General features: G+C 33.3%; 1 protein-coding gene across 6 annotated transcripts in view; it reads left to right on the forward strand.

The window, feature by feature from the left end:
- Window positions 1-27306, forward strand: part of LOC106661430 (aminopeptidase N) — a 44690-nt gene that overhangs the window by 13457 nt on the left and 3927 nt on the right. For 2 of the 6 annotated variants that reach the window (XM_014384807.2, XM_014384805.2), the window contains exons 3-9: window positions 23462-23620; window positions 23762-24048; window positions 24123-24278; window positions 24371-24527; window positions 24963-25111; window positions 25304-25487; window positions 25548-25704. In XM_014384807.2, coding sequence (XP_014240293.1) covers window positions 23462-23620; window positions 23762-24048; window positions 24123-24278; window positions 24371-24527; window positions 24963-25111; window positions 25304-25487; window positions 25548-25704 — 1249 coding nt within the window. Of the gene's footprint in view, window positions 1-12653; window positions 12733-15496; window positions 15591-21347; window positions 21581-23461; window positions 23621-23761; window positions 24049-24122; window positions 24279-24370; window positions 24528-24962; window positions 25112-25303; window positions 25488-25547; window positions 25705-27306 lie in introns of those variants that run through there. The other 4 variants (XM_014384808.2, XM_024225600.1, XM_014384811.2 and 1 more) reach the window with 4 other exon arrangements.

Here is a 27306-nt window from a genome sequence, read left to right on the forward strand (position 1 = left end):
TGCAGTCAAAAAGAGGGGGTTGAGAAACATGTGCAAAGGTGATCAAGGGGGGGTTAAGTAAATTTTTAAAGTGGGTTACCCAGGAACTCATCGAGATATTGCTGCTTTTGGAAGGAGACCTGTGTTTAAAGTGGTTCGCCAACTTCCAGTATTCTGTGGCATTCCGTGGTTTTCCAGAATCTTTCGAACAGAGTCCAGAAGTCTCATCCCAAAAATAGCACTTGTTTTGGAATAACAGTTTGTCAGAGCGCAGGAGACATTTAGCCCCTGGAATACGTCTTCGTATTTCGCCTCGAACGCGAAGAAGGCTAAATCTTTTCTGTCTGATCGATGCTGGAAAGTCTTGAGCGATACTGTAACCCGTCCCACGAAGAATAGGTGAGCTCCTTAGTTTTTTTCATTTTTCAATTCATTTAACGTAAAAGATTCATCCAAAATGCAGTCAAAAAGAGGAGGTTGAGGAACATGTGCAATTATATAATAATAGATAATTATTTGGAATATCCTTCGCAATCTCAGACTGACCAGTTTTAAAATAATTTAATTGTAGATTATCTGTTTATATATCTGGACTTATATTTTAGTTACGCAGGACAAAGCTTATCTGGTAAACAATCATGAACTGTTTATTCTCAACTTCAATTGATCATATCGCTATCTATAATGTAGCTTATTCTACATTTAATGATTATCACGGTATTCTCGTACCTAACATTTATTAATGATGACACTATAGTGTGCTTACCTCGTCTATTGTTATTTATTAATGATTCGCCGAATTGATTAGCCTACTTTTACAAATGTTACCAATAGTAGTCACCGTAATTACCGTCAGCAATTAAATTTATAATTAATTTGAATTAATTGATGGATTTGATAAGTTGTCACTTTACTACGAATGTAATTAGAACGTTCACTTATTTTACCTCGTACAAACTCACACACAACATATTAATTCCTCCAGTCTTAAACACTCACCTCCATCTTACACTTATACATGCAACCAGTGCCGGTCAGTTGCATGAACATTCTCCCCACAATCACACTGTTATATATTCTCATTCATTCATTTTGACTTACTAACTCAAACAATTTCCATAAATTTTTGTCACTAACACACCTAGAAATATTATAGTGTACAGAGTGTGTGTGTCCTTTTTAGATGGCCCGGCTGAATTTCTCTTGTACCAATGACGCTATAAAAAAAAAAGTTTTAATATTGTTTAGTCTAGTTTCAAATGTTTACCTTCTTTTGCAGAAAAATTAGACAGGGTACCTCAGGCCTAGTTCAACTTCAAAATTTCAGATACGACTCTATACATCCTGACATATCATTTTAAAGAATTTTTTACGCTGAAAACAAAGATGCAATCGGATATTAAATTGGTCAACAAATGACAAAACGTTTGGAAAAAACAGTCATTTCGTTGCTATTTATTAACCACATTTTATGTTCGAACTGCCTTTCTTGCTATTGTCATTAACATCAATGACTATATACATACCTATGACATATGCATACTTATGATTTTTTGTTTTGTACAGATTACTGAGGGTGAAAAAGTGGATGAAAAAAATATACAACGTCAATTTAATTAACTTTTTTGTAAGTAGAAATACTGACCATTGAGATTGGAGACGACCTTCTTTATGGAGTTTTCTGGTTTTTAGAACTAGACCATTTATAACGGCTTAAGTCTAGTATTAACACTATAATCTATATAATTTTATTATTTGATAGATTTTTACTGTTTTTTAATTTATTATGTTATATTCTAGCAGTTTATATTGTCTAATTTCTAACTAAATATATATTTTTAAAAAGGGATCAATGGAAAAGGTTATTTACTTTCAATTCATGTCGAGAGACGTGGTTGTAGAAGTCCTTCAACCTGATGATGAGCTAAAGGGCTCGAAATCCAGATCGTTACAAAACAACTTACTGTGAGTAGGAACTATCTTTTTAAAAAGGATTGAACACCACATTCCCTCCATCATTTATCATTTCTATAAGGTTATTTTAGTTTTCATGAAGCAAAGTTGTTACTATCTAGGTTTATTGCTGAGCGTACTTAACCTAAGGCTGTGTCAATAACAGCTATTAATACATTATCGTAAAGAATCATGTTAGTTTAACAAATAATAATCTTTTTAGGAATCGATATCTTTTTGTGATTTTCCGATGAGGTCTTTAAGATTATGAACCTGTCGTTTGGCCGCTAACGAACATGTCGCTGTATCCCTGTCAGTCGCTTTTTCGGCCATCTTCTGTGGTGTATTGTTGTTCTTAGTCGAATTCCCTTTTACATTGTTCATTGGTGAAAGGGATGGATCATGTTGTCTACGTATGATAGCGTTTGGTCTTTATATGTTGCGAAAAAAAGGTCAAACATACAAGAGTTGACAACAGTGAGCAACGACTCCTAGAAAATGATGGAATGCCAGACGTGTGACTTATGTTTCAGTTATTTTTCATATTTGGATCAGTGGTACATACTATAATTAACACACACATAAAATATAATATATTGTATGAAACTATCCTTCGTATCAATAACGCCTTGATGCTAGAACATATTTGATTTAAACTCTCTTATTAACTTATTATTGATGAATGAGAAGAAGTATCAACATAAGTGATTAAATATGTTTATGCAAATATGTTTGTAAACAAGCAAAGCAAACCAAAGGAATATTAGAAATTATTTGCCATTCGTTAGAGGGTTTGAGGGACAAGGTCGGTTTTGTTGTCAATCACAGTTTCCCACCTAGCATGCACGAGTCACGAAATTGAGATCACTTAGCTTGTGGTGTTCGTGTCACTTAGATATACAGGGTGTCTTTTTAGATGGCCCGGCTGAATTTCTCTTGAACCAATGACGCTATCAAAAAAAACAAAGTATACGTGTTTAATATTTTTAGGCTACTTTGCATTTTTACCTTTACCTTTTTGTAGAGAAAAATTATACAGGGTACCTCAGGCCCAGTTCAACTTCAAAATTTGAAATACGGCCCTATACATCCTGACAAATCTCTTTAGAGGATTTTTACGCTGAGAACAATGTTGCAAACGGATTTAAAATTGGTCAAAAAGACAAACTTTTAGCAAAAACTTTGAAAAAACGTATTTTGTTTGTTTCGTTGTTAATTCCAACTAAAGTAAATAAATTGCCTTTATTTTTTACATTCTGTCATTGTTTGTCAAACTGGCATTATGACTACCTATGCGTTACATTCGGTATTCCATTCAAAATGAACCGAAGAGCAAATTTTTCCGATCAACAGCGAGATCGTACTACCTGTCGTGCAGTCGAGTTGCATTCCCAGAAATTTCCAAGTCGACCCAGAGCAAACCGAAAAACGTTTATTTGCGTTGCTCGCAATATGAGGAGATAAGGATCAGTTGATATTCAATCACCAAGAAACCGGCAGCGCAATTTCGACGAGGAGCTGACTATTTTACTGTATGTTCGCGAAAATCCGAATTCCTCTCTCCGAAATGTTGGAAGAGTTTTTGGTTTTTCAGAAAATAAAATTAGATTGAATATTTCTTAATTATAGATTTAGATTGAATATAAAAAATATATTTTTTGCATTGTATAAATTCACTTTTTTCCACATGCTACATGTATTTGTTAAATTTAAACAATGTTTGTAAATCCCAGGCCCTGAAGATGATCTCAATAAAGATCGAAACGGTGGCAAGATAAAGAAAATGTTTTTCTGAAACCTAAATCACACCAGACCGCATCTCACGATTTCTGAATAATCATCGACTAACGGTCACTAATCACCACACAAAATAAAATTAGTTGTACACCGGATTTACAATTTCAAGCCGTATCGCTTTCATCTTGTCCAGAGACTTCGGGACTATGATTATGGCAGGCGTCTAACGTTCGTTGCACAAATGTCGATTTCGGAGGCTGAAGAGAACGTTTGGACTGATGAATCCATGCACACTTCTAATGGCATACTAAACCGTTGGAATTTTCGAACGTGGGCAGAGGAAAATCCAAGAATTTCAAACTCTTGTCATCATCAGGTGGTTCACAGTATCAACGTTTGGTGTGGACTTCTCGGAAATAAATTAATTAGGCCTTAATTCTACGAAAATAATTTAAATGGTGCGCTCATTTCCTCAATTTTTTGGAGCTGGTTTTACCAACACTATTAGATGATGTTCTTCTTCAACAACGACAAAGAATAATTCTCCAGCTTGATGGATGCCCGCGCTTTGCAGGTGAGAAGTTATTTGAATCGTCATTTCCAGGATAGGTGGATAGGACCTCAAGACTCGAGCAGTTGGCGAGTTCGGTTACCCGATTTAACTCCACTTGACTAACTCAACGTCTACGCTAATCATAGCCCAGCAACCTCAGTTGAAGAACTGTGGCAAAGGATAGAGGCTTTGTCTTAGGCTTTGTCTTAGGCTCTGTCGCTCGGAGCACCGGTGAAGGGTGGTTAAAAATAGCAAATCTTTGCATCTTTACGGAAGGCAGGCAGTTCGAACATGAAATGTGATTAATAAATGTAGCAAACCAAATGCGCGCTTGACAAACAATAACATAATGTAAACAATAAAGGCAATTAATGTTTACTTTAATGAAGAAGTAAATTATTGGTATTAACAATGAAACAAACGAAACGCGTTGTTTTTTTTTCAAACTTTTTGCTATAACTTTGTCATATTTTGACTAATTTTAAATCTGATTGCACCATTGTTTTCAGCATAAAAAATCCTTTAAAACTATATGTCAGGAGGTGTAGGGTCCTATTTGAAATTTTAAAGTTGAACTGGGCCTGAGGTACCCTGTATAAATTTTCTTCAAAAAAAGGTAAAAATTTTAACTAGACTAAAAAGATTAAATACTTATTTTTTTTATAGCGTCCTTGGTTCAATAGAAATTCAGCCGGGCCATCTGAAAAGGACAGCTGTATTTTTGGAGTATTATAGTAACTTTAGCAATATATTAAGTAGCCTGTAAATTAGTTTCTTGAACTATAACTATAATTATAAAATCATAATTATAGTTTAATTTTTTAAAGAAATATTTTAATGATATTTCTAACTTTCGCATATTTCATCACCCGACATTACATGAATTTAAACATCTTGAAACTGAGTTATAAACGGGTATTCTAAACAACATTGTTGTTACACCATAAATAAATAAATTACATACAAATGCGACTTGCAAAGATCTGTCTTTGAAATGTGTATTCTGAGGGTAACTGGATGTCAGTCATTCCCAGACACGTGTCAAATGCAGCAGACAAATTTATGAAAAACGCATATAATTCGTGATCGATTTTCTGCTTAATCTGATCTTAACAATAGTCGTACGATCCATAATATTATCAGCTTGAAATCTTGGTACATATTGGTATCTTTACTTGACGAAAAAGCTGCTTTATGTGCGCTGCCTTAGTCAAATTATATAGAAGGCGGAAGCTAAATCTGAAGTATTGAAATATCTAAAATTTCCAAGATTATCAAGGATTTCACCGATCAACGCTAAGGGGGAAGGATTGAATGAGTTTCTTTTCAACTACTAATAAAGAAAGATAGAACTTGAAGTTAGTTATAGCTCAAGTGGTAGAGTAGCGGCGTATCGAGCCGAAGGTCTTGGGTTCGAATCCCGCTCGTGACACTGACTTTTTATCTCAACCAAGACCTTAGAAAGAATAATTAATTAATTGAAATGTATTTATTTATTATATTATAATGAATATAAATAAAGAGTATTGATCAATTTTACTTGAGTTAAGTTATCCGAAAAAGGCAACGATTTCCGGTCCGAACTCCCCCCCCCATATGTACATCAAAATGACAACAATTGCCTAGGGAAATTTTAGAGGTAATAAAAAAATCGATTTTTTTCCGGCAAAGATGGCAAAATGCCGAAAAGTGTATAACTAAAACTTACTAACTAAAGGGATGCTGGGAAGATGTTAACTGGAAGACTTATCTTTAGATGTTAACATGCCTGGTACATTAATTTTTCTAAATTTACGCATGATTTAAATACTAGTTATGAGGATAAAATATGCTTGTGCGGACGGTTCTTTTACGAAAATACGGTACGTTCCGGTTACAATGTTATTTATTTTTATTATTTTAAACAAATTAACGTGTATCATTCTGACTCTTTTTGTGTGTAATATAATTATTAAATTGATCTTTGTAGTAAAGTCCTTTCTGCTGACATTCACTCTTGGGGTATTTAATACTACGGAACATTTATTAATTATATTAAACACAACAACAATTAGATAAACTATTGCTCCAGTTTTTCTATTTCATGTTATTATTATATTATTTGTTTTATGTTTAAAGTATACTTTTAGTTCAATTTGGTACCCATTTGTAATTTAGTCCTCAATTTATGCGATGAGTTATTTATTTGCAAGTCTGGTATGTTAATGTTACATTTTCCTAAATCAAGCAGTTTAGGTTTTAAAAATATAATCTCAACTAAAAACCTTAATTAATTGAATGATATTAATTGGTCAAGCGAACCACGAAAAATAGTGAAAGATCATGCTTGTTGTCATGCCTTGTTTTTCTAATTCAACCATTTAACGATCAATTTCCTCTTTATGAGCGTGAGGTAAGCAGTATGGTTTTAAACTAGATATTATTCTATGAGTAACAACTGATCACCCAGTAATACGATATAAAAATGTTGATATATTTATTCATTAAAGGGAGTAAAGCTTCCGTTTCTTCTTTGCTCATATGTTCAGTTCCTTTCAAGGTATTTAGAATTTTTATACGTTTAAAACAATTGTTCCTCGTCTCCAAGGGTATTACATAAATAATTTCGAATGTTTCTTTTCGTCATATAATTGGGTGGCCGCAGCGGTTTAGAAGTTGACACGTCGCTCATCTCTGTAAGGTATAGGTCCAGGGTTCGACTCCGGCGGCTCTGCCTCTCGCCTGGTTTCACTCACCCTAATACTTTCATTTTTACCTTTGCCGAATACACATAAATAATCACCTCCGATAAAGACCCCGTTACAGCTTCACGTAATTTACAAAATCACACACGCAATCGAATCCTGGCTCCGCTAATGGAGAATCACGGTTGATAAAACTAACAAGGGGACGACCAGGTTGGTGGGTTACGGATTTGAACCAAACTTTTTTTGATGATTCTACACTCCAAAATATCGGACACCTTTCCGCCATTTCTTGAGAATAGGCCCTGGTTAAGCTAAAAAAATCTGAAAGTAGGAATTTGCGATTTTTTAATATTTTTATTTCGCCATTCTACTTGCTTAAATCAACTATGTGAATATATCATTATACAGCATATTTTATGTTGATTGCAGTAAAAATATAGTAAAAGCTATAAAAATTTAACAATAACCAAAACATTTCTAAAACTAAATATTTTTCAAGTAAACTAGGTCATATTTTGTATAAATTTTTTATTCCTCTTTTCCGGTTGTTAACTTTTTTTTACTAGTTTAAAGAAATGCTGATTAAGATTATGGGCGGCCGTCTGGACCCGCCAGACTTGGTGTTGGTCTGAGGGGCGTTTGGTTATTCCATAACTTGCATTATTTTGAGCAAAACCATAAAATAAATTGTTAATTGAATTTTATGAATACAACCATGTAATAAATTGTTAGTTAAATTTAATTGTTTTAAATAAAGTTTTTCCGGTGTTTTGATCAGTTTTCTACCAAATCATTAAAATTGATTTTATTTAATAAAAACTGACGAATTTTTGATCTCGGTTAATTTGGTTTATATTAAAATAAGTTTGTTTTAATTAATATAACGACAATAATACATGTAATTGGAATAAAAATATGAGTGTCCGGTTCTTTTGTCTTCAGTTATATGTTTGGAACACCAAAAGCCGTTTTTAAAAAGATTTATTTTACCTTAAAACATATAAAGAAGATTACAAGACAGAAAAAGGCGAGAGAATCGTCAGAAGTCGTACGCCTGAAGAACGGGGAGAGAATACGCTAGGTTTATATGAAGTCGTAATGCAGAGTCAGCTGGGGCAGTTCCTTCAACTCTTAACTTTCGACTGTACTCGATGCGACCCGACGAAAATCTGGACAGTGGGGATCGCAGAGCGTAGAGTAGGGTAGCGTAGCATAGCATCGGGCAGATGTGCACGAGGGTAAGACTAAGACAATCTTATGGAAAAATGGGCTTTGGATTTGCGTCGGGTATCATCGGGTAGCGTCACATGGTGTTGCTTAGAGTAAGTGTGTTTCCGGCCTTACACGCCCTTTTGTACATACTAGTAATAACATTTCTCTTGTTGCATATTTAAAGTGCAGCTGTAAATATATAAATGGATTTAAAAAATGACAAGACAACGTGTTTTAATAAAGTGTATCCTTTATCTGTGTCTCTTAAAAATGTACATGTTTTCTTGAGAATCTTTACCCTTACTACATTGAGATCTCCTTTTATCGAGTAAATCCTTAGATTTTCGCAGCCGGCGAGACCTATTTCCGCTATTTCGATGGTTGCCGCTTCCAGGAACGCTCCGGAAGTTTAAATTTGCCTCTTGAGCACCTTGATTTTTATTTTTCATTGAAAAACAACCATCGATTTCGTGACCCGGTTTCCTACAGTATTTAGTTCCAGCTTCAGTCGAAACTGTATAAACATTTCACCGATTTCGTGGTCTAAAATGGTTTCATTTATGCTTATATTATTAAAAGCAGGTGAAAATGGAGTTCGCATTGAATAATTAGGATACCTTGGATGAAAATTTGAGGATCTTAATAAATTTTGACTATTACAAGAAGATTGGAGAAATCTGAATCAATCGTACCTCGACTTCCAATAGAAGGATGAAATTTTACGTCGGCTTTACTTTTTAATCTTTTTCTTCTGCTACCGCAAAAGCAATAGCGGCTTCAAATTGTTTGTGACTTTCAAAATTGAAGTAAATGATTCTTTTATTCCTTAAATAAAAACGTTTTTGTACGTACCTTTATCAAATTTTCATTTGTTTCTCTAAATTTCTCTGCCACAGTTCCAGTTACAATCAATTATTTTTTACATAATATTTTCGAGCCCTTTCACCGGATTCCATTACACTTTCACTATTTTTTTACATGAATAAAGATCTAATTCCATTGCGTTTGCGAACGTTTTTCTCAGAAAACTTCTTCTAAATGCATTTTTAATTCCCCAAATGAGGCAAAATTTATATACTAAATATTTTGATAAGTTTTTTTTTTTAATTTTAGTTTTATCACATTAAAACGCATGTCCTTCTCTGCGTGTGCAACTCGATTTAGGGCTGACCGATTGACCTGTAAAAATTCCGAAAGTTTTTCTTTATTTTCATTGAACGATCGTACTTGTTTTTCGACTATTCTGAGATTTAAATATGAAGATCTTCCATTTGAGTTGAATTATTATTATCCAAATATAAAGTATAATCATTAAGTTATTTTTTATTTAAATGTTAAATAGAATCAATACATTTTGTTATGTCTTTTGGCTGTCAAACAGAAAAAAAATTTTTTTTAATTGTTCCTAAAATTATATTAATGAAATTATTGTTCTTTTTATCAATAATGCCTATTTAACATAAAAAAGAAAAATACTATGCTAATAAAATACAAAGAAGAGGTCAAGGTGTGAAAACTACATATTAATGTGAACCAATGGTTGGGGAAAACAAATCAATTCGCAATACAAAGAAGTCGTCGAGACAGTTGTGATGAAGGTCATCCTGAGGCTGATCATTCGAACCTGGGTTGTTGCCTCACTAGTCGAGGTGTCCCTTGTTAAACTCCGAGGTTGCGGTCACCCTGTAGAATTTTTCCTTAGTATAGTCGTCTTCCTTCGCTGCTTGGCAGAAAGGCCGTATCCGACGGGACGTCTCCCTTGAAACGGTAAGTCCCGGTATATAAATTCCTAATGAGAAAAGATCTTATAGGTGGAAAGAAATTTTCATGTGGCCAAAATCTGAAAATTTCTTACAAGTCTCTGAAATCCGTCTTCTGATACTACAGAATTTTTGTTGGAGGCTGGGTATTGGTAGAAACTGCACAGTATTTAGGTGGAAAAACAGTATTTAAAAAATGTTTAGAAGGGTAAGGGCATATTTTTCTTACAATACTTCATTTTATGCCGTGGGATTCTCGGAGGAAAGTTTGTCCAGTGGGGGAAAGGGGCATAGCTGTGGTCCTTATCTCATGTAACTTAGGAAAAACAGAACCGGATTAGGGCTATTACATAACAATCAGCAAAGAGAGAAAGGTCTAGGGCGATCATCGTTAATATAAACAGCGGTTCTCTAAAAGACCAATTCTATACAAACACTCTTCAATCAATTGTGAAAACCAAGTACAATAAGAACGTGAAAATTTCAGGTAGAGAAGTCCCTCTTATCATTAACATGATAAATCAATAAAGTACCCGCGACGAGCTTTTGAGAAAGAGAAAATTCCCAGCGTTGTTTAATAAGAAGAACGTTTCAACCAGCCGCAGATTGTCGGCATCACACATGACCTTCCACCATCACATAAAACCTCCTACTGACATTGGCTCACTTCTTCAGGGTTTCCCCGTACATCTGAAAACTTTTAAACACTCTAAAAGACTTTTTGTAAATAAAATTTCTTTAAGTGGTACCACCAGAGAATTGAAAACCCTCTCGATCGAGAAGGATATGTCCAAAATTAAGAATAATTCGTTAAAAATATAAAATAATTGTAGGTACTCACAATATTATGCTGATAACGATATGATTAGTTCAATAGGTTATAATAGAGTACAATTGAAATCGAAATACTTACATATAACGTATAACCAATTATACATATATAATTTGATTTTTTTGTAAATAGGGGTTACCAACAGTGAAGTCATTTCAGCCCCACTCACTGATGTTGACGCCATCGGCCTTATGTTCTACATAAATCACACACTCATAATAATGTAATTATTTACAAATTTAATACAAATATGTACTTTACTACAAATACATCATTATATATATATATATATATATATATATATATATATATATATATATATTGCACACGGCAGAGTATTTGGGTCTTTCTTCTTGGATCTTGGAGGAAACGGGGTTGTTCTATTGTATATAGTAATAATAGCTTGGGTGAATGTATTTATTAGCGTGAATGTCGAGTCCCTATCAACCCTCAATTAGGACAGTTTTATAATATGTGTAAAGGGTTATGGAGGAATATCGAGCACTCCATCACCCTAATTGAATGGTGTGTAAATAGTATTGAATGTATTTAAGAATGGATGTGAGTACGAATGGGTTTGGAACTGAATGCATTGGGTGCTGAATTGACCTAGCTGATGACAGTACCCCCTCCCCGGAGCCCAACCTGGGTGGGTGGACGGATAAGACCGAGGTCAGCCCCCGGACTGCCAAAACCCTCGGTGGGTGATTCTCGAGTCTGCTGGCAATTTACTGTAAATATAAAAGCTGGAATTGCCTGGGGACTACGAGAAGCGACTAACTCGGCACATGTTTGTATGTGCGTAAGTACAAGTGCTGATTTGAGTCTATACAAATCCAAATTCAAATATATAAATTATTTACAAATAATTTATACCCACAGTGGTATAGAATATTTATATGTGAAGGAACAGCACGTTTCTCTTAAGAAACTGTACGGGGATCTTACAATCGACTTGCACGCTCGGGTACCATCTTCATGCCACGGTTCATGCCTGTCGCTCCCTGTAAGGGGCCAAGGTATGGCACTCTTCGATCAGATGTGACCCACTGAGAGAATTTTCTCTACAAGCGGTACACCTGCGTGGTTTTGACTATATTCAAATAGCCAAAAATGTTACTTAATACTTAATATTTATCTAAGTTAAATATTTATATGAAGAAGTGGTATTAAACAACCTATCCAATTTCCCTCGTTGCGGAACAGGGACAAAGCGATTTCGTAAATTCGGCCGGCGTCGGTTGACGCAAGCGTTGTTGACACGCGACACATTACTGTAAGATAAATGTCGAGGAAAATACTTTCAAATGAGGTTTTTCTAGGCACCCCGGGGGTTCCGAATCCCCGCAAAAAAAGGAAAAATAAATAAAAAATTATGTCTGTAATAGCAGTGATTGCAAAATTTAAAACAAAGCAATTTAGTCCATACGTTAATTTATAATAATGATTTGTACGATTTTTCAGCTTAAACGTACTTTATGCTGAAAATTTTCAACTTTTTTTGTATTGTTTATTAATCGATGTGCTTAGTACAAATAACCCGATAGTTTTGTAGAGAAAAAAATGGTTAAATTAAAGGAGTTAAATTACGTAAGAAAATACTATTGTCAAATAACAATGTAAGGCAAATTAATACCATATCCTTAATAATATTTGTCTATTCAGAAAATGCATAATTTATAAGTGCTCTAGTTGATACCAAAGTCTTAAGAAACCTAGCAGCTTCTGGAACTTATATATTTATACATTTCTACTATTACTCAAAAAAATTTCCATTGCAGTCTTTTGAATTTTATATTCGTTAACTTAAATACCGAAATAACAACGTTAATATCAAAAGAAATGATCACGCCGAGGGTACCATTGGCAGGGAAGACGGCAGGATGTGTAGAAGGGATGAAAAGGAGGGGGTGCGGTGTTCGGGTAAAACAGACACCATTAGTGTTGCGACCAGTTAGCTGCGATCCTCAGTTGTCCGTCGGATCTCATCGAGAACAGGCATTCGAAAAAAGTTCAATTGTAAGTTTATCGGTGCTTAGCGTAGATTTTACAACGGGCTTTCTCATGGAAAGTTAACACTGTTTTCTGTTTCGTCAGTTTTCCCTCTGACACAATGACGGACTTTTCGCCAAATACAGATAATACATGTGTATGTTACAGTGCATAAATTTTTTATGCTTACAAAAAAAGGCTGGCTTTTTATCTAGAATCTATAACAATTTAAGTTCTAACGATCTTCAACCTTGAAAATATACATATAAACTACCTTAAAAATGTTTTATAATTACATAACCGCAAATAGCATCACTTATAATTTTCGTTTACGTATTATATTACATATCACATCCCTAGTGAAATAATCATCCCACTAAATCAACGAAATAAGACTCCTATATCTTTTATATTAATAGACTCTTTTTAATATATTTTTCTCCAAAAATTATTTATCAGTTTGTTACTATCTTCAATATTTTGCTGAAGTAGTGTGTTATGAACTCTTTCGATTTTTTCGTTATACATATTTATACGCTTATTTTAACATAGATTGAAAACGCGTTTGTGTATTTAACTTTATTTTACACAATTTATTGGAGTGCATACTCGTAGACATTGCCATCGATAGCATAATTTTTGTAACTTTTACGCAATGAACTCAAGGTCTAAACAACAAACAAGGAGTTTATGCTGTTTTCTTTTTTCATTTGTATTTGGTTTCCCCTGCTCTCTTTCAGTGTAACCGTTTAATTAGACTAGTCATGTCATTATAGCAGTCCTTAAATCTAATCTAAAACTAATATTTAAAAGATTGGTTGGTCGTTTAATTCATAAAATTCAAGACAATAAAACGACTAACGAGGTATAAATATGTCATAATTTTTTCACTGACGCTACACAAAAATAACATAATAGACCAATAAAGCTGATATAAATAAGCAAAATTACTAGGAATCCAGTTAATATTGCAATTAATTATAATAAAGAGCTTGATATCATATTCTATAAAATTTATATGCTATATGATTATATAATCTTAATATTATATTTCTTTATAATTATAAATTTAATGTTCGAGGGCAGTAACTGTTTTTTTTACCAAGTTTGTTCAACGCTTTTGTTGGCGTTATGTCCATTTTTGCCGGACGACTACTGCAGAGCAACTTTCACTGGAAGCCCTGACCCGGCTCGGACTTCGCATAACAATTTACAATGTTATAACACGATCAATGGGCATGAAGGTTTTTAAAATCGTGCTAGACTTTCGTATTTATTAGTCGAACGAATCCCCCGACCTTGTATGCAATCTTTAACAGGGCTCGAGTTAAGCCTCAACACTCAAAATGCGAAAAAACGTCTCCTGCACAATTAAACAAATTAGTAATGGACCAATACCACATAGAACTATGCATCTTTCAATTTTGTTTGATGAACCTCAATTAAATTTGACTCTTGTTTCATTTGAAGGTTCCTTAGCAGGTTTGCAGTTTGAACATCAGTCAGTTGATTTTTAGATATTTTGTCGAGATGTCCAGTTGAGACCTATATTTCGTAAAGAATGTTAATGTCTTAAAAGTTGTGGGATGGGTACTATTTTTACCATATCCATGGTAATCAAAGATTTCAAATTATGGTTTGTTCCAATCACTGATTTTGGAGTTTTTTATCTTCAGTGGTGAGTTTATTTCCTGCTTGGCCTGTTTTCGTAGGTGTTCGCGTTTGAAATAGGTTTTTTGAAAACTAACCATTTAAGATGGCGATGCGGAAACGTTACCAACTGGAATGGGCTGATCAGGATGATCAGAAATGACCAAACCAATGATGATAATTTCATGATCAACTCATCTGCATCGTGTTGTCAAACAATGAGTGTAATGTGTAAGGGACTTGGCGTTTACATCTTCCGTTTGTCTTTTAAATTCCGCTCGATTGAAGATAAATGAGATTTTGAGTTCTGATTGAAGGTCTTACTGATTACTATTTACAGATCCATGTTACTTTCCTTTTTTGAATGATGATTGATTTTAAGGTGGCAATGACTGTTTCCTTCTCAACTATTATTCAGCAATAAATATTCCCCTCCCAGTCTGTCTTTAAATTATCTTCATTAAGTAGCTGTTAATGTTATTACGTCGCTACCCCAATTAATGTGCACTGTAAAAATTATTATACGTACAATCGCCCAGAAACTAATGCCGTAAGGCCAACCAGGTTTGAGGGTTGTGGATGGATTAATATCTGGATGGCTAAGTTTATGGGAAACTAAACAACTTATAAAATGTTTACTTATCTAACCACATAAACGGCAATTTTTCCTATTAAAGTTTTAAGTTTAAGTCGGAAAATTTAATCGGTTGATTTTCTTATTAAACACCACGAGTTACCCTGGCTCTTCACTGTCTATCGTACATTTTTGTCTCCTTGATTTTTATTAACCTACAAAAGTATAACTCTGACAGGCGAACTGTTTCTTTTACTCCTTTCGCATAATATTCATAATGCATATTAAGCAGTGCAGTTTTCTCAATTGTGCCCCATTGTAAGTACTAAATTTGTTTAATCTTGTTTTCAAGTTTGATAGAAAATTTTGAAAAGCCTATGCCTAAGCTTCACATGATTCATGTGTAAAAATACGCTCTAGTCATTAAAGCATTTCCTATACTCCCACCATTACATGTCGGACATTTTACATTTCACGCTTAAGCACATTTGTGTTCTTAACATTATTTTAATTTTTGTTTTTGTTATGCTGCTTTCTCATGCCATTCCATTACATTTGACTGCACAGATTAGCATCTCCGCCGACACGATAAATTTCGGGGCATCACAGTGTCTGAAGAATAGTGGACATGTCCGCAGTTTATCCTTTTCTCAGGCTGCTGGTGAGTAGTATTTCACTTTAACATTTAACCCAATCAAGAATAACAACTAATTACGATTTTATTTATAATTTCCAGATAAAAAATTTAATAATAAATATGTTGTTACACCCCCTTTACTGAAAAATATGCGTATTATATTTTTAAAAGCTAAACTGCTTGATTTAGGAAAATGTAACAATACCAGACTTGCTAATAACTAACTCATCGCATAAATTGAGGACTAAATTACAGATGCGTACCAAATTGAACTAAAAGTATACTGTATACATCAAAACAAATAATATAATAATAACATGAAATAGAAAAACTGGAGCAATAGTTTATCTAATTGTTGTTGTGTTTAATATAATTAATAAATGTTCCGTAGTATTAAATACCCCAAGAGTGAATGTCAGCAGAAAGGACTTTACTACAAAGATCAATTTAATAATTATATTACACACAAAAAGAGTCAGAATAATATACGTTAATTTGTTTAAAATAATAAAAATAAATAACAACGAAACCGGAACGTACCGTATTTTCGTAAAAGAACCGTCCGCACAAGCATATTTAATCCTCATAAATAGTATTTAAATCATGCGTAAATTTAGAAAAATTAATGTACCAGGCATGTTAACATCTAAAGATAAGTCTTCCAGTTAACATCTTCCCAGCATCCCTTTAATTAGTAAGTTTTAGTTATACACTTTTCGGCATTTTGCCATCTTTGCCGGAAAAAAATCGATTTTTTATACCTCTAAAATTTCCCTAGGCAATTGTTGTCATTTTGATGTAAATATGGGGGGAGGGGCTCGGACCGGAAATCGTTGCCTTTTTCGGATATCTTACCTAAAGTAAGATTGATCAATACTCATTACTTATATTCATTATAATATAATAACTAAATACATTTCAATTGATTAATTATTCTTTCTAAGATCCTGGTTGAGATAAAAAAGTCAGTGTCATGAGCGGGATTCGAACCCACGACCTTCGGCTGTCTTTTTTATCTCAACCAAGACCTTAGAAAGAATAATTAATTAATTGATTGAAAGAAGTAACTTGGTCAATTGACTACGAAAACGTAAATGAATAAATACATTGTTAAAATAAATTAGCTAGTAAAATAATGCACAATAATTATAATAATAGTGTTAATTTCATTAATTTCAACACTATAATATATATAAGTTAACAAAACATCGATTTTAATCGCTCATCATCACATAATCGCGTCGCCAGTAAAAAGTGGCTCTCCTGAAAAGTTTAATTTTTTGGACTTAACGTACTTTTTCTCCATAATACAATATATAATATAATATACCATCGTATTGACTTCAAATTTTAACCACACAATGTCACATTATAACTAAAAAGACAGACTTTTTCTGAGGGAAAAAAGGAGGAACAATTGGCTAAAACAAAAACAAATATCGCATAATAGGCCATTGTTTTTACGATTTTGTCTTTACGTGTGTAGCTTTTACTAAATCAAGAAGAAAATTAGGCTTTGTATGTGCCTTACGAATGTAATATAACTTTTTGTACTTTTGTTGGAAAGTAATTTAATTGTCGCGGAGAATTTGGGTGAAAGCTTTATTAATTCTGCTAGATACATAAACTGGAAATACCGTTTAATGCAATCCTAATCGGCTGTTTCTGACTTAATTAAGCTGTCTGTGAGACCAGTTTCGAATAACTGGAAAACTAACGGTCACTTATTTTCGACACCGACCTACCTACATTTTACATTATCCGTAAATCGATTAGATTAAACCATCGGGTATTTTAAATGTTCAAACATCAATAATTGTAAATATAAGATTAATTTAATAGTAATTATTACTTGATTAATTTCTTCAGCTTTGATTTTCTTTTTAAGTTTTTGATTGATTTTTGAAGTTGATTTTTTTAATGAATTTAGCATTGTGACCGGACCAAGCGTAACAAAATACGATTATGGAAAAATATAACTTTTATTAGCCTAGTTCAATAGAAATTTTACGTTTGGTTGAATTGTTGAACCATTTAGTTACTCAAGCAAGCAATTTGCCCTTTTATTTCCATGCATAAAAATTGCAACTATCTACCAAAGACAAAGATTATTGAGGAATGTTAACAAAAGGTCTTACAGCATATAAAATATTAAAGGAACGGCCATTTACAGAAATCAAGGTATATGAAGAGACTTTGTGGTGTGTGCAATATAAACGATCAATGTTCTTAAAAAATATTAATGTCGGTAGTTTATAATTTTTAATAATACTGGCGTTTTTAGTTGAAAAATTCCGTATTAATGTACACAATTTTAAAAGCAAATTTCAGGCAAACTTAAAAGATCTATTTATTGTGTTTATTTTGCTAAATCAATTTGAGCACTGTGAAGAATTTTACAAGAACTGAAATATATAAAACCTTGAAAAAATATTTGATAGATTATGAAGTCAGTCTTTAGTACAAATTCAGGAACGAGAGGATTAAGTAAATAATTTCAGTTTAACCTAATACATCTTCATCACATCTTAAAAGATGTTCATTTGGCCTTCGTTGTCGAACGATTTAATTATACAGATCCCACTTTTCACACCCTTTCATTGATCTTCACAACACATTCGTATTAATTTTGTGGAGTCTCAGTTTAAACACGTTTTCGCAATTATGTTAGGGAAATTGCTTCAAAATAGACAGAATTTAAGAACTATCATTTATAAGAAGAAGATGAAAAGGAAGAAGATGAAAGAAGAAAAGAAAAATTTAATTTACATAATTTGATTTTGCAGTAATATACTTATGTTTGTATTTACAGTTAATTTAAATAATATAAACTAAAAAATACATCTAAGTATCAAGGGAAGATAGCCCGTCTGTCAGGGTTATCTGCATAAAATAAAAGTCAATAATAAAAAAGAAAATTACATTTTGCTGGTTTGTGGTAGAAAAATGAAGGATATTACCTAGTCCATGTCAAAAAACAATTGCAACTTGAAAAAACACCACACCTTCATGAGATAAAATACAGTTATCAACGCAAATAAAATTCCTAAAATTGTTCGTATTGGTATTGTTAAGTTTTTCTCGCATTCTGAGGCAGAACCCCAAAATTGCTAAGGCTGCTGAATACGGATGTTCACTCGAAAAGGACCGGAGTCTAAGGTGTCGAACTCGGACAGAATAGAGCATTTCGGCCTTAAAATGAAGAACATCCTCCTTTGCTCCGGAGCTGCAATTTGGACGTCACATTTATATGCTCTTCTAATCTAACCCTGGCTTGCAATTAAATAAAGTTTCTCTGCCTTAATAATTTAAAAAAAAACAGCGAATATCCCATGTTTGATGTTCAAACTTCTTGGTTATCTGGGAGGAGTAAATGTAAGCGTACATCCAGAGTTTGGTCAGGGTAATGAATAGATGACAGAATTCTACTTAATCATTTTCACTGTGGCTGTTTTTAAATTTTTCTAAGTTTCTTTGAGAGCTCTGACCAGGCGCCACATTTCCAGTGTTCCAAAAGAAAGATTACATCCCAAACCCTTGCCAATTCCAGTGGGCAAACCAGGAGCAGCCCTGGCTAATAACCGTATGTGCAGTAATTTTAGTAAATCGAGAATTATCATGTTTTAATACCTTGCAGACATATTCGACGTGCAATTGAAGAATGTGTAATAAGTAAGGTAGAGGAGGCGTCTGTGGCCGCAATGTTAATGCATTGGCATGTAGTGTTAAATACAGTCTTGGCTGGGGAATCGATGTTGCTGGCCCAAAAGATCCTAAGTACTGCTGTTAATCCGACCAAGTAAAATAGGTGACATTTGATTCATTCAAGCAGTGGAAAGTTTGCTTTTATTGGCAGACTTTGGAAGACTCTCCAGTTTGAGTTGGTTTTGTTGAAGTGTACATTTCACTTTGGACGGATAGCCGATTTTACCTGTCGGGCAAATTGCCTCCTCGCCACTCGAGGATCAGCCCGGCAATGGATGAAATTTACATTTATTTGCTGAGCCTGTGTCAAGCACGAACCTACATTAGCGATGAGTAGTCTTCTCATTTCAAAGTAAAATCAAAACGGGACGTATCGGTTTGAAAAGTTCGTGAGCATCGGGCTATCATCACAGGGAAATGGTCTTCACATCTAGTACACCGGTTTTTCAAACTAAACGCTCGTTACAAAAATCCTAAAACACCCAAATTGCGTTAGACAATACTCGTTTTAACTATAAACTTTTTTAAATCGACCCTGATATATACACGTATGTAAATAAAACTATATAAGCAGAAGAGATCTTTTCTTTCTCCTATGCATTATTTAAACATACGCAACAGCTCACCACAGAAGAATGTGATTTTAAATTTCCAGCTTCAGGCTATTATTACTTATTCGAAGAAGAATTCTTCGTGTCAGCACAATATATTTTATTGAACGGAAATGCAAGTTTTTGCACCGCAATATAAAAATAAAAAGCAGATTTTTCAAAGCATAGGCTTTCATAAGTACATTAATAAAACAAATGCTATGCCAAGTTGTAAATTATACATATATACTTACAATTTCGTCAAATGTCAAAATGATTCAGCGTGTAAGTATTGGAATTAATTAAGCAATCATGTTTTCTTACATGATTTTATACATCATACAATTTAAACTTTATTTGCTAATTCAATAATATTTATACATATGATTCACATAGCGTTTCTTGATCGACTGGACCTACATTTTTGGGGAGACTACTATCCTTAAAAAAAGAAGACAGCTTGTCTTACTTCAACTTAACCACCACATGTACTTCGAGACCTCATTGTCGATGTGGTCGTGTCTGTTCGTAATTCTGCAATGTTAATATAAAAAAATAGGATTCTGCCCTGATGATGATCTTATAAAGGCCGAAGCTTGGCAAGTAATCACAGTCTACTTCTTTCTCTACATGACCAGAAACCAGATCCCAAACAAACTTTCCCATTATTGTTACTTTATCATCAATGGGACTGGCCGTGGAAAAGACTTTCGTTTCGGCTTTCTTGGAGCCAAGGTCAGGATATACATCTACATTCTACAGAATACAGGCAGGTCTAATAATGAAAGTCAAAAATCGATGACGTTTGAAATATTGTAACATTACAAAAATAAATGTATAACAAAATCCAAAAATAAAATTGAACGTGACATAATGTACACATTACTGTTTTCACAGCTTTTCAGTTGTGCTTCAGTGTGGGTGATGAAAAGAGGAATAAGAAAACGGATTATGCAATTGTTGTTATCTATACACAGGAAAATTTTAAATTTCACTGAAGGAGTCGGGAGTTGCTTAGTGCCTATCCTTTACTTCGTAAATATGGATATCCACTGACGACCTTTGGGAAATAACATTTTAAAATTCTTCTTCCATGTCCGTGAAACCTTGAACAATGGCTATGGGTGAACTTTTAGTCTCTGAACGGAGATCGTAATAAAATTAATGTTTATAAAACGTAATAGAAGAAGTAAAATATAAAACGAATTCCATTTTTTCGGGAAGGGGTCGCAATGAGATCCCCAGAAATTTAAGACCTTCGATTGATTTTTTTATACGAAACTGACGCAAATTTCAAGACAATACCTGTTAAAAAAAATTTTATTTCTACTTTTCAATATTGTATGAAACATCAGCGAGAAGAAATAAAACAACTGATGTTGAATATGGTTGAGTCTGTTTCAAAATTTCGTGGCAAATAATAAATAAACGAGATCGTTTTAGTTTTCAATTTGCTTTCAGTTAAAATTTAAATGAATGGGAATAAAACATATATTCGAACATTCTTTAAAACTGAGTTTTGGTGATAACTTTTCCCCCTGAAAATAAACAGATTAATATCAGTGCTCTTTTTTATTATTTTTTTATGTTGGAATTGTTATACCAATTGTTATGTTAAACTTTCGTTATTCAAATACAAAGGCTGGAGGAGTGTTTGATGAAACTGATTTATTGACAAATGACATTGCTAGTGATAATGTGTACTTCAATCTCAAACAGGTAAGTATAAGGAACAGTGCTTGAGGAATAGACAAAAATCAAGTTCCCCTTTCTATATGTTTAGTTAAATTTAAGTTTTGTTCAGCATGGTCATCAGTTTGACTAGTAATAATGGAGTCTAAAATCGAATATTGTTGAAGCTGTTTCATTTATAATTTGTTTGTTTGACTGCTTCATTGTTTGATAGTTTTACTTTGTTTTGTTTACTAATCAATGATGATGGTATACATAAATTATACTAATATAATGGTTGTGAATTTGACATACAGCTTACAATATTTTCACGCATAAATTGTCTATATACCAAATTTTTCTCTCATAACATAATTCATATAGAAAGGATCTTTGCAAGGCAAAATTCACAAGCGCAATCTTTTCATGTGTCAATTATACCCACGAGGACTGAAAGTATAATTTTTTTTGCTGTAAACTGGTCTTCATTTGTATTCCTGAAAACAGCTCTAAACTTGTCAAACCAAATCTATTTGGCCAACACCATAACATACACTGCAGATTTTTCTCTATGCTTAATGTTTAAAATCAATAATAATTATTAGCATTAATTATTGATGATGAAATAATAAAACTAAAACATGCAAGAGCATTCATTTAAGTGGCCACATACATTAGGTCATAAATATTTCATAAAGGGAACAATTGTCAGATTAATGAAAATCTATGATAATGTGCAAACATCCAACTTACAGCAAAAGACGATAAAGAAAATGTTTTTCTGAAACTTACATCACACCAGACCGCATCTCACGATTTCTGAATAATTACAGCAAAAGTTATTTTCAATTCATAATGATGCCCAATTATATAAAGACAACAAATCATTTTGATTAATTAACCTACTGGCTTGTAGATTGTAGTTTGTTGTGGAATTCAGTGTTTTAAGAACTATTGCACCTCCATTCTGTTCTTTACCTGAAACCTGTAAATCATAGTTTATTTATGAATCTGATTACTTTTCATGGTTGCAAATATGGTGGTTATTTCTAGTTATCATTCCCCAAACCAATGATGTAATGTTGCTCTACAGTCTTTTAATATATGGTTCGGAATTCTTCTGCCTCTTCAAAATCTACATACTGTGTTCACTGATGCCAATCTTGTTCAGATGCCCGTTAAGTCTGCAGTGTCCTGTCACAAAACCTGTTAGTTCTCATTTTCTTCCTGCTTCTTCTTATACAATCTTAAGAACGTCTTAAATTACAAGACGAATCTTAGATTGCCTTTGTGAAAGTGTTTACTGCTTTGCAACCGTCTTCTGCTATAAAATGATTCTTATAATGTATGAGCCTATCTGACAGATAGGTTTGGCGGTGGGGCAGCTAGACAAAAGCATAATCAATAGAAAGTGACCAAGCTGACGATTCAGAATTCAGTACAATGGTCACTGCTCAGCTATTTGATATGACAACTATATTTTTTCTTTTTTTATGAGGGTTTGCAACATCAGAGGTCGTATCAACACTCAGGGTGCGGTGTTTTTGAACCCCTTTCTATGTCAGGTTCGAATGCAGGGGCGCTGGATTCGAACCCGGGACCTTTACCTTACAGTGATGAGCGCCGTGTCAACGCCTAAACCATTGTGACCACCGACGCCCCCTATCTACATTATTATTTTTTATCCTTCATTCGGATTGTACTGAGTACATCTTTTATTTGAATGAACATGTTTGAATTTCCCCCTGTATTCCAAAGAGATTTTAGAACCAAATAATTCTGCACCTGTAACTTTTATTCTCCAAAAGATGTCAGCATACCCAAAGATTGCGCTTTTTCTAACCAAAGCAGTTTTCACAACTTCCAATTCTTTTTTTTTACTACTTAAGTGCATTAAATCTTATAATCATGTATTTTGTATGGTTACAGATGCTATGGTTACTTATATCAATTATATGTGGTTTGGGGGATGAAGGAAGTGCCCTACCTGGATACAGATTGCCTCAGGATGTTAAACCAACAGCTTACAACCTTAGTTTGGTTACTGATCTAGATACATTCAAATTCCAAGGAAATGTCGAGATAAAGGTTTGAAATTTTCAAATATTTTCAATTTAATACCATAATACTTAATAAATAAGTATTAATTTTCATATTTTTTATATATGTTAATTTTAAACATGAAATTTAATATAAAATACTTAATGGCAAAATATATAATATTTTCAGGTGAAATGCCTTAAAGCTACAAACAGCATTGTGATGCATTCAAATGATCTCTTTATTCCTGAAAGCGAAGTAAATGTTTTTGAGTTTGTTGGAACAGAGATGTCTCCAGTGGGTGTAACTAGCTGTAAAGAAGTTCCTGAGAATGAATTCCTTATAATCAAACTAGCAAAAAGTTTAAAGCCAAACAAGGAATATACATTGCAAATTCCATTCAGAGGTAATTTGACGCAAACTTTGGTAGGGTACTACAGAAGCAGTTATTTTGATAGGACATCCAACAAAACAAAGTATGTACTTCCATACTATTGAGTTCTAAAAAAAACAATTTATTGAGAGATGACTACATTTGTTTCTCTTATAGATGGCTGGGTGTGACACAGTTTGAAGCGATAGACGCCAGAAGAGCTTTTCCATGCTTTGACGAACCAGAAATGAAAGCCAAATTTACAATTCAACTTGGCCATCGAAAGCACTTAAAAGCTATCAGTAATATGCCACAATTAAACCAAGTCCCTATGTAATTTTAATCACTGTTTTAATGTTTATTTATTTATGAAAAAGCTACAAAAATAAATTAAATAAGCTAATAAATTATACTCATATTTATAGGGAAGATAATGAATGGGTGTGGAGTAATTTTGCAGAAACTGTACCCATGTCGACTTACCTTGTAGCATGGGTCGTTAGTGAATTTGACAAAAAAGTTGCGCCAGATAATGGAGACATTACTTTTCGTATATGGGCAAGAGAGGAAGCTGTCGAACAAGTAATTTTAATTACAATTCTTGATACATAGCTAGTCATAATCAACATTACAGTTAGGTCTTTTCCACCATTTTGTTCCATCTATCCTCCAGGTTTGTTTGTCATATTTATTTTAACTGTGAAAAATTTATTGACCTTCAGTGAATCAATTTCTTGGCTTTGCTGGAATATGTGTTTTATCTCACGTCATTTTGCCGTCATCAGTGGTGGGTTGTGTTGTGTTTGGCATGAGTAAATGTGAAGAACTAACAACAATAAAATTATTATTTTAAAAAAATATGAAAATATTAAAAAAGGCCAAATATGTCTGTCCAAACTAGTAAGGATAGACAGACCAAAATGATAGGAAATGACCAAACTACAGATTCATCATCCTGCAGAGTGCAGGCTCCATGGAGAAATCTCACAATACATACTTGTCATTGTTTTGCTTTAGGTTGATTTTGCAAGTGAAGTTGGACCTAAAGTTTTAAAACATTTTGAAAAACTGTTTGACTTAAAATACCCACTTCCAAAAGTTGACATGGCTGCTATTCCTGATTTTGCAAGTGGTGCCATGGAAAACTGGGGCCTCATCACGTACAGGTATGCACACTTTTCTATCTTCTCACTATGATATTTCATATAGAAAGCTTGCATAAATCTTACTTAAAGTTCTCTATGTCTCAAGTATCCATTAATATTTGTTCCATCTTTAACCACCCAGCTTTATGTTTTATAGATTCAAGTACCACGTTTTTCCTTAATCAATGTTTACTGATTGTATAAACCTTTTAGGGAAACCGATTTACTATATATTGACAAGCAGTCATCACTTAAAGGAAAAGAAAGAGTCGCCATTGTGATCGCCCATGAACTGGCACACCAATGGTTTGGAAACCTTGTGACGATGAAGTGGTGGACGGATCTATGGTTGAATGAAGGCTTTGCTACTTACGTCGGTTGTGTTGGAGTTAATTATGTAAGGGTCGACTAAGTGAATTATATATTTTCTCGAATACTAACTATAATTGCATTTCAGGTTTTTCCAGAGTGGAACTACGACAATAACACAGCCTTGGATAACATAGGCCAAGTCTTTGAAATAGATTCGCTTAAATCTTCACATAAAATTTCTGTGAAAATAGGCCACCCATCAGAAATCAATGAGATATTTGACACGATTTCATATAAGAAAGGTATTAAGAAAGTGTTTTCTCTAATTTTCCAATTCTTCAATTAACTTCCATGAATATCATCTTAATATTCTTGAGTGAGATACTAGATACAACCTTTATAGTTTGTGATGATTTCAACCTGCCTAAATATGTATGTATTTACATAAAATGTAATGTCAGTCAATAAAACATGTCAGTCTTACAAAATTCTATAAAATATAATGGAATTTCTTGGATGCACACAACATAATCAAAAAGTCAACATCAATACTACTCTTGATTTAATATTTTCTGATCAACTAGTAACATTGAGATGATAGATGGAGATTCCCTACAGACAATTGCCATCCATGCATCTCTGGTTATATCAATAACTTTAATGAAACCAATTAGGCCTCTTAGGTGCCATAGTTTGCACTATGCTATTTTTCTACTCTTCTTTCCCTTATGTCAATAATTCTAGTGACAGCATTCTTTCCAAACCTCCAGATTCTTTCACAAATAATAGCTTTAACCTTTGCATCCATTCCTTGCATGAAGTAACTGCTAAATTGGATCTATTGGCATCTGCAGGCCCAGATGGAATCCCTCTAATTTTCCTAGAATGTTTTTAAAATATATATTAAAAAACTATCTATTTGTTAATTCCTTACCATTTCATACATACCTTGGCTTCTCTTTATGGTTGGAAATTATTCCGTGTTCCCTATATGCAAATCAAGTGAAAAATCTTGCAAATCAAACTATCGGCCTATTTCAACACTATCACACATTTCTAATTATTTCAATCCCTAATTTATGATTCTTTATATCCTCAGTAGCTCCTTATATAAATGGGTAATGTGGATTTGTTTTTAATAAATTCAATAAATTAGGACGCTTAGAAGAGATATTACACTCGAGCAAAATTACAGACCCCTCAGGGGTATCACAAGTAGTCCTCTCTTCTTCAGTTTATACATAAATGAATCAAATCCTCCATTTATACATAGTAATTTTTTCCTATATTTCAGTAGAAAGCCTTAAGCTTAACTATACAATTGGAACTCTAGAGAAATGCCTCATCTTATAGTCTGACTTAAATCCCTTACAAGCCTGGTTTCTGAACAATCGTATGCAATTAAATATCAATAAATGCAAACAATGAGTTTAAATTTTTTTTTCTATTATGCATAGTCTTTCCATAGCCCCCTAAAGGTATTCTCTGAAATTTGAGATTCCAGTATCATATTCAATACTAAATTCTATACAATTCCAGTCACATATTTCCCACATTACAAAAACTATGGTTTACTAATGATATTTATGATCCTGCCTTCTGTAAAATACTTTACTGTTCCAATCTGCTTCCCTAATCATAAAACATTTCACTACATTGAAAGCATACAAAAGAAATCCTTGGAATTGCCACAGTTAAATTTGGTATCCCTCAACAGAATCACAATTATTCTTTACTTGTGGCTGAACGGCTTGTAACCATTACTGTGGAGTTTAAAATTTATTTATTCTCATAATGTTTGTCGGTATATAGTTCATTTAATAGAAATAAACCTTATTCTTTCTTTCTTCATACTCTCCTCAGTATTAAATTTTAATGTTTCACAGTTTTACCTCAGAAATCAA

This window comes from Cimex lectularius, unplaced genomic scaffold (genome assembly GCF_000648675.2).
Source record: "Cimex lectularius strain Harlan isolate CLEC.00 unplaced genomic scaffold, Clec_2.1 scaffold16, whole genome shotgun sequence".
Taxonomy (NCBI): Eukaryota; Metazoa; Arthropoda; class Insecta; order Hemiptera; family Cimicidae; genus Cimex; species Cimex lectularius.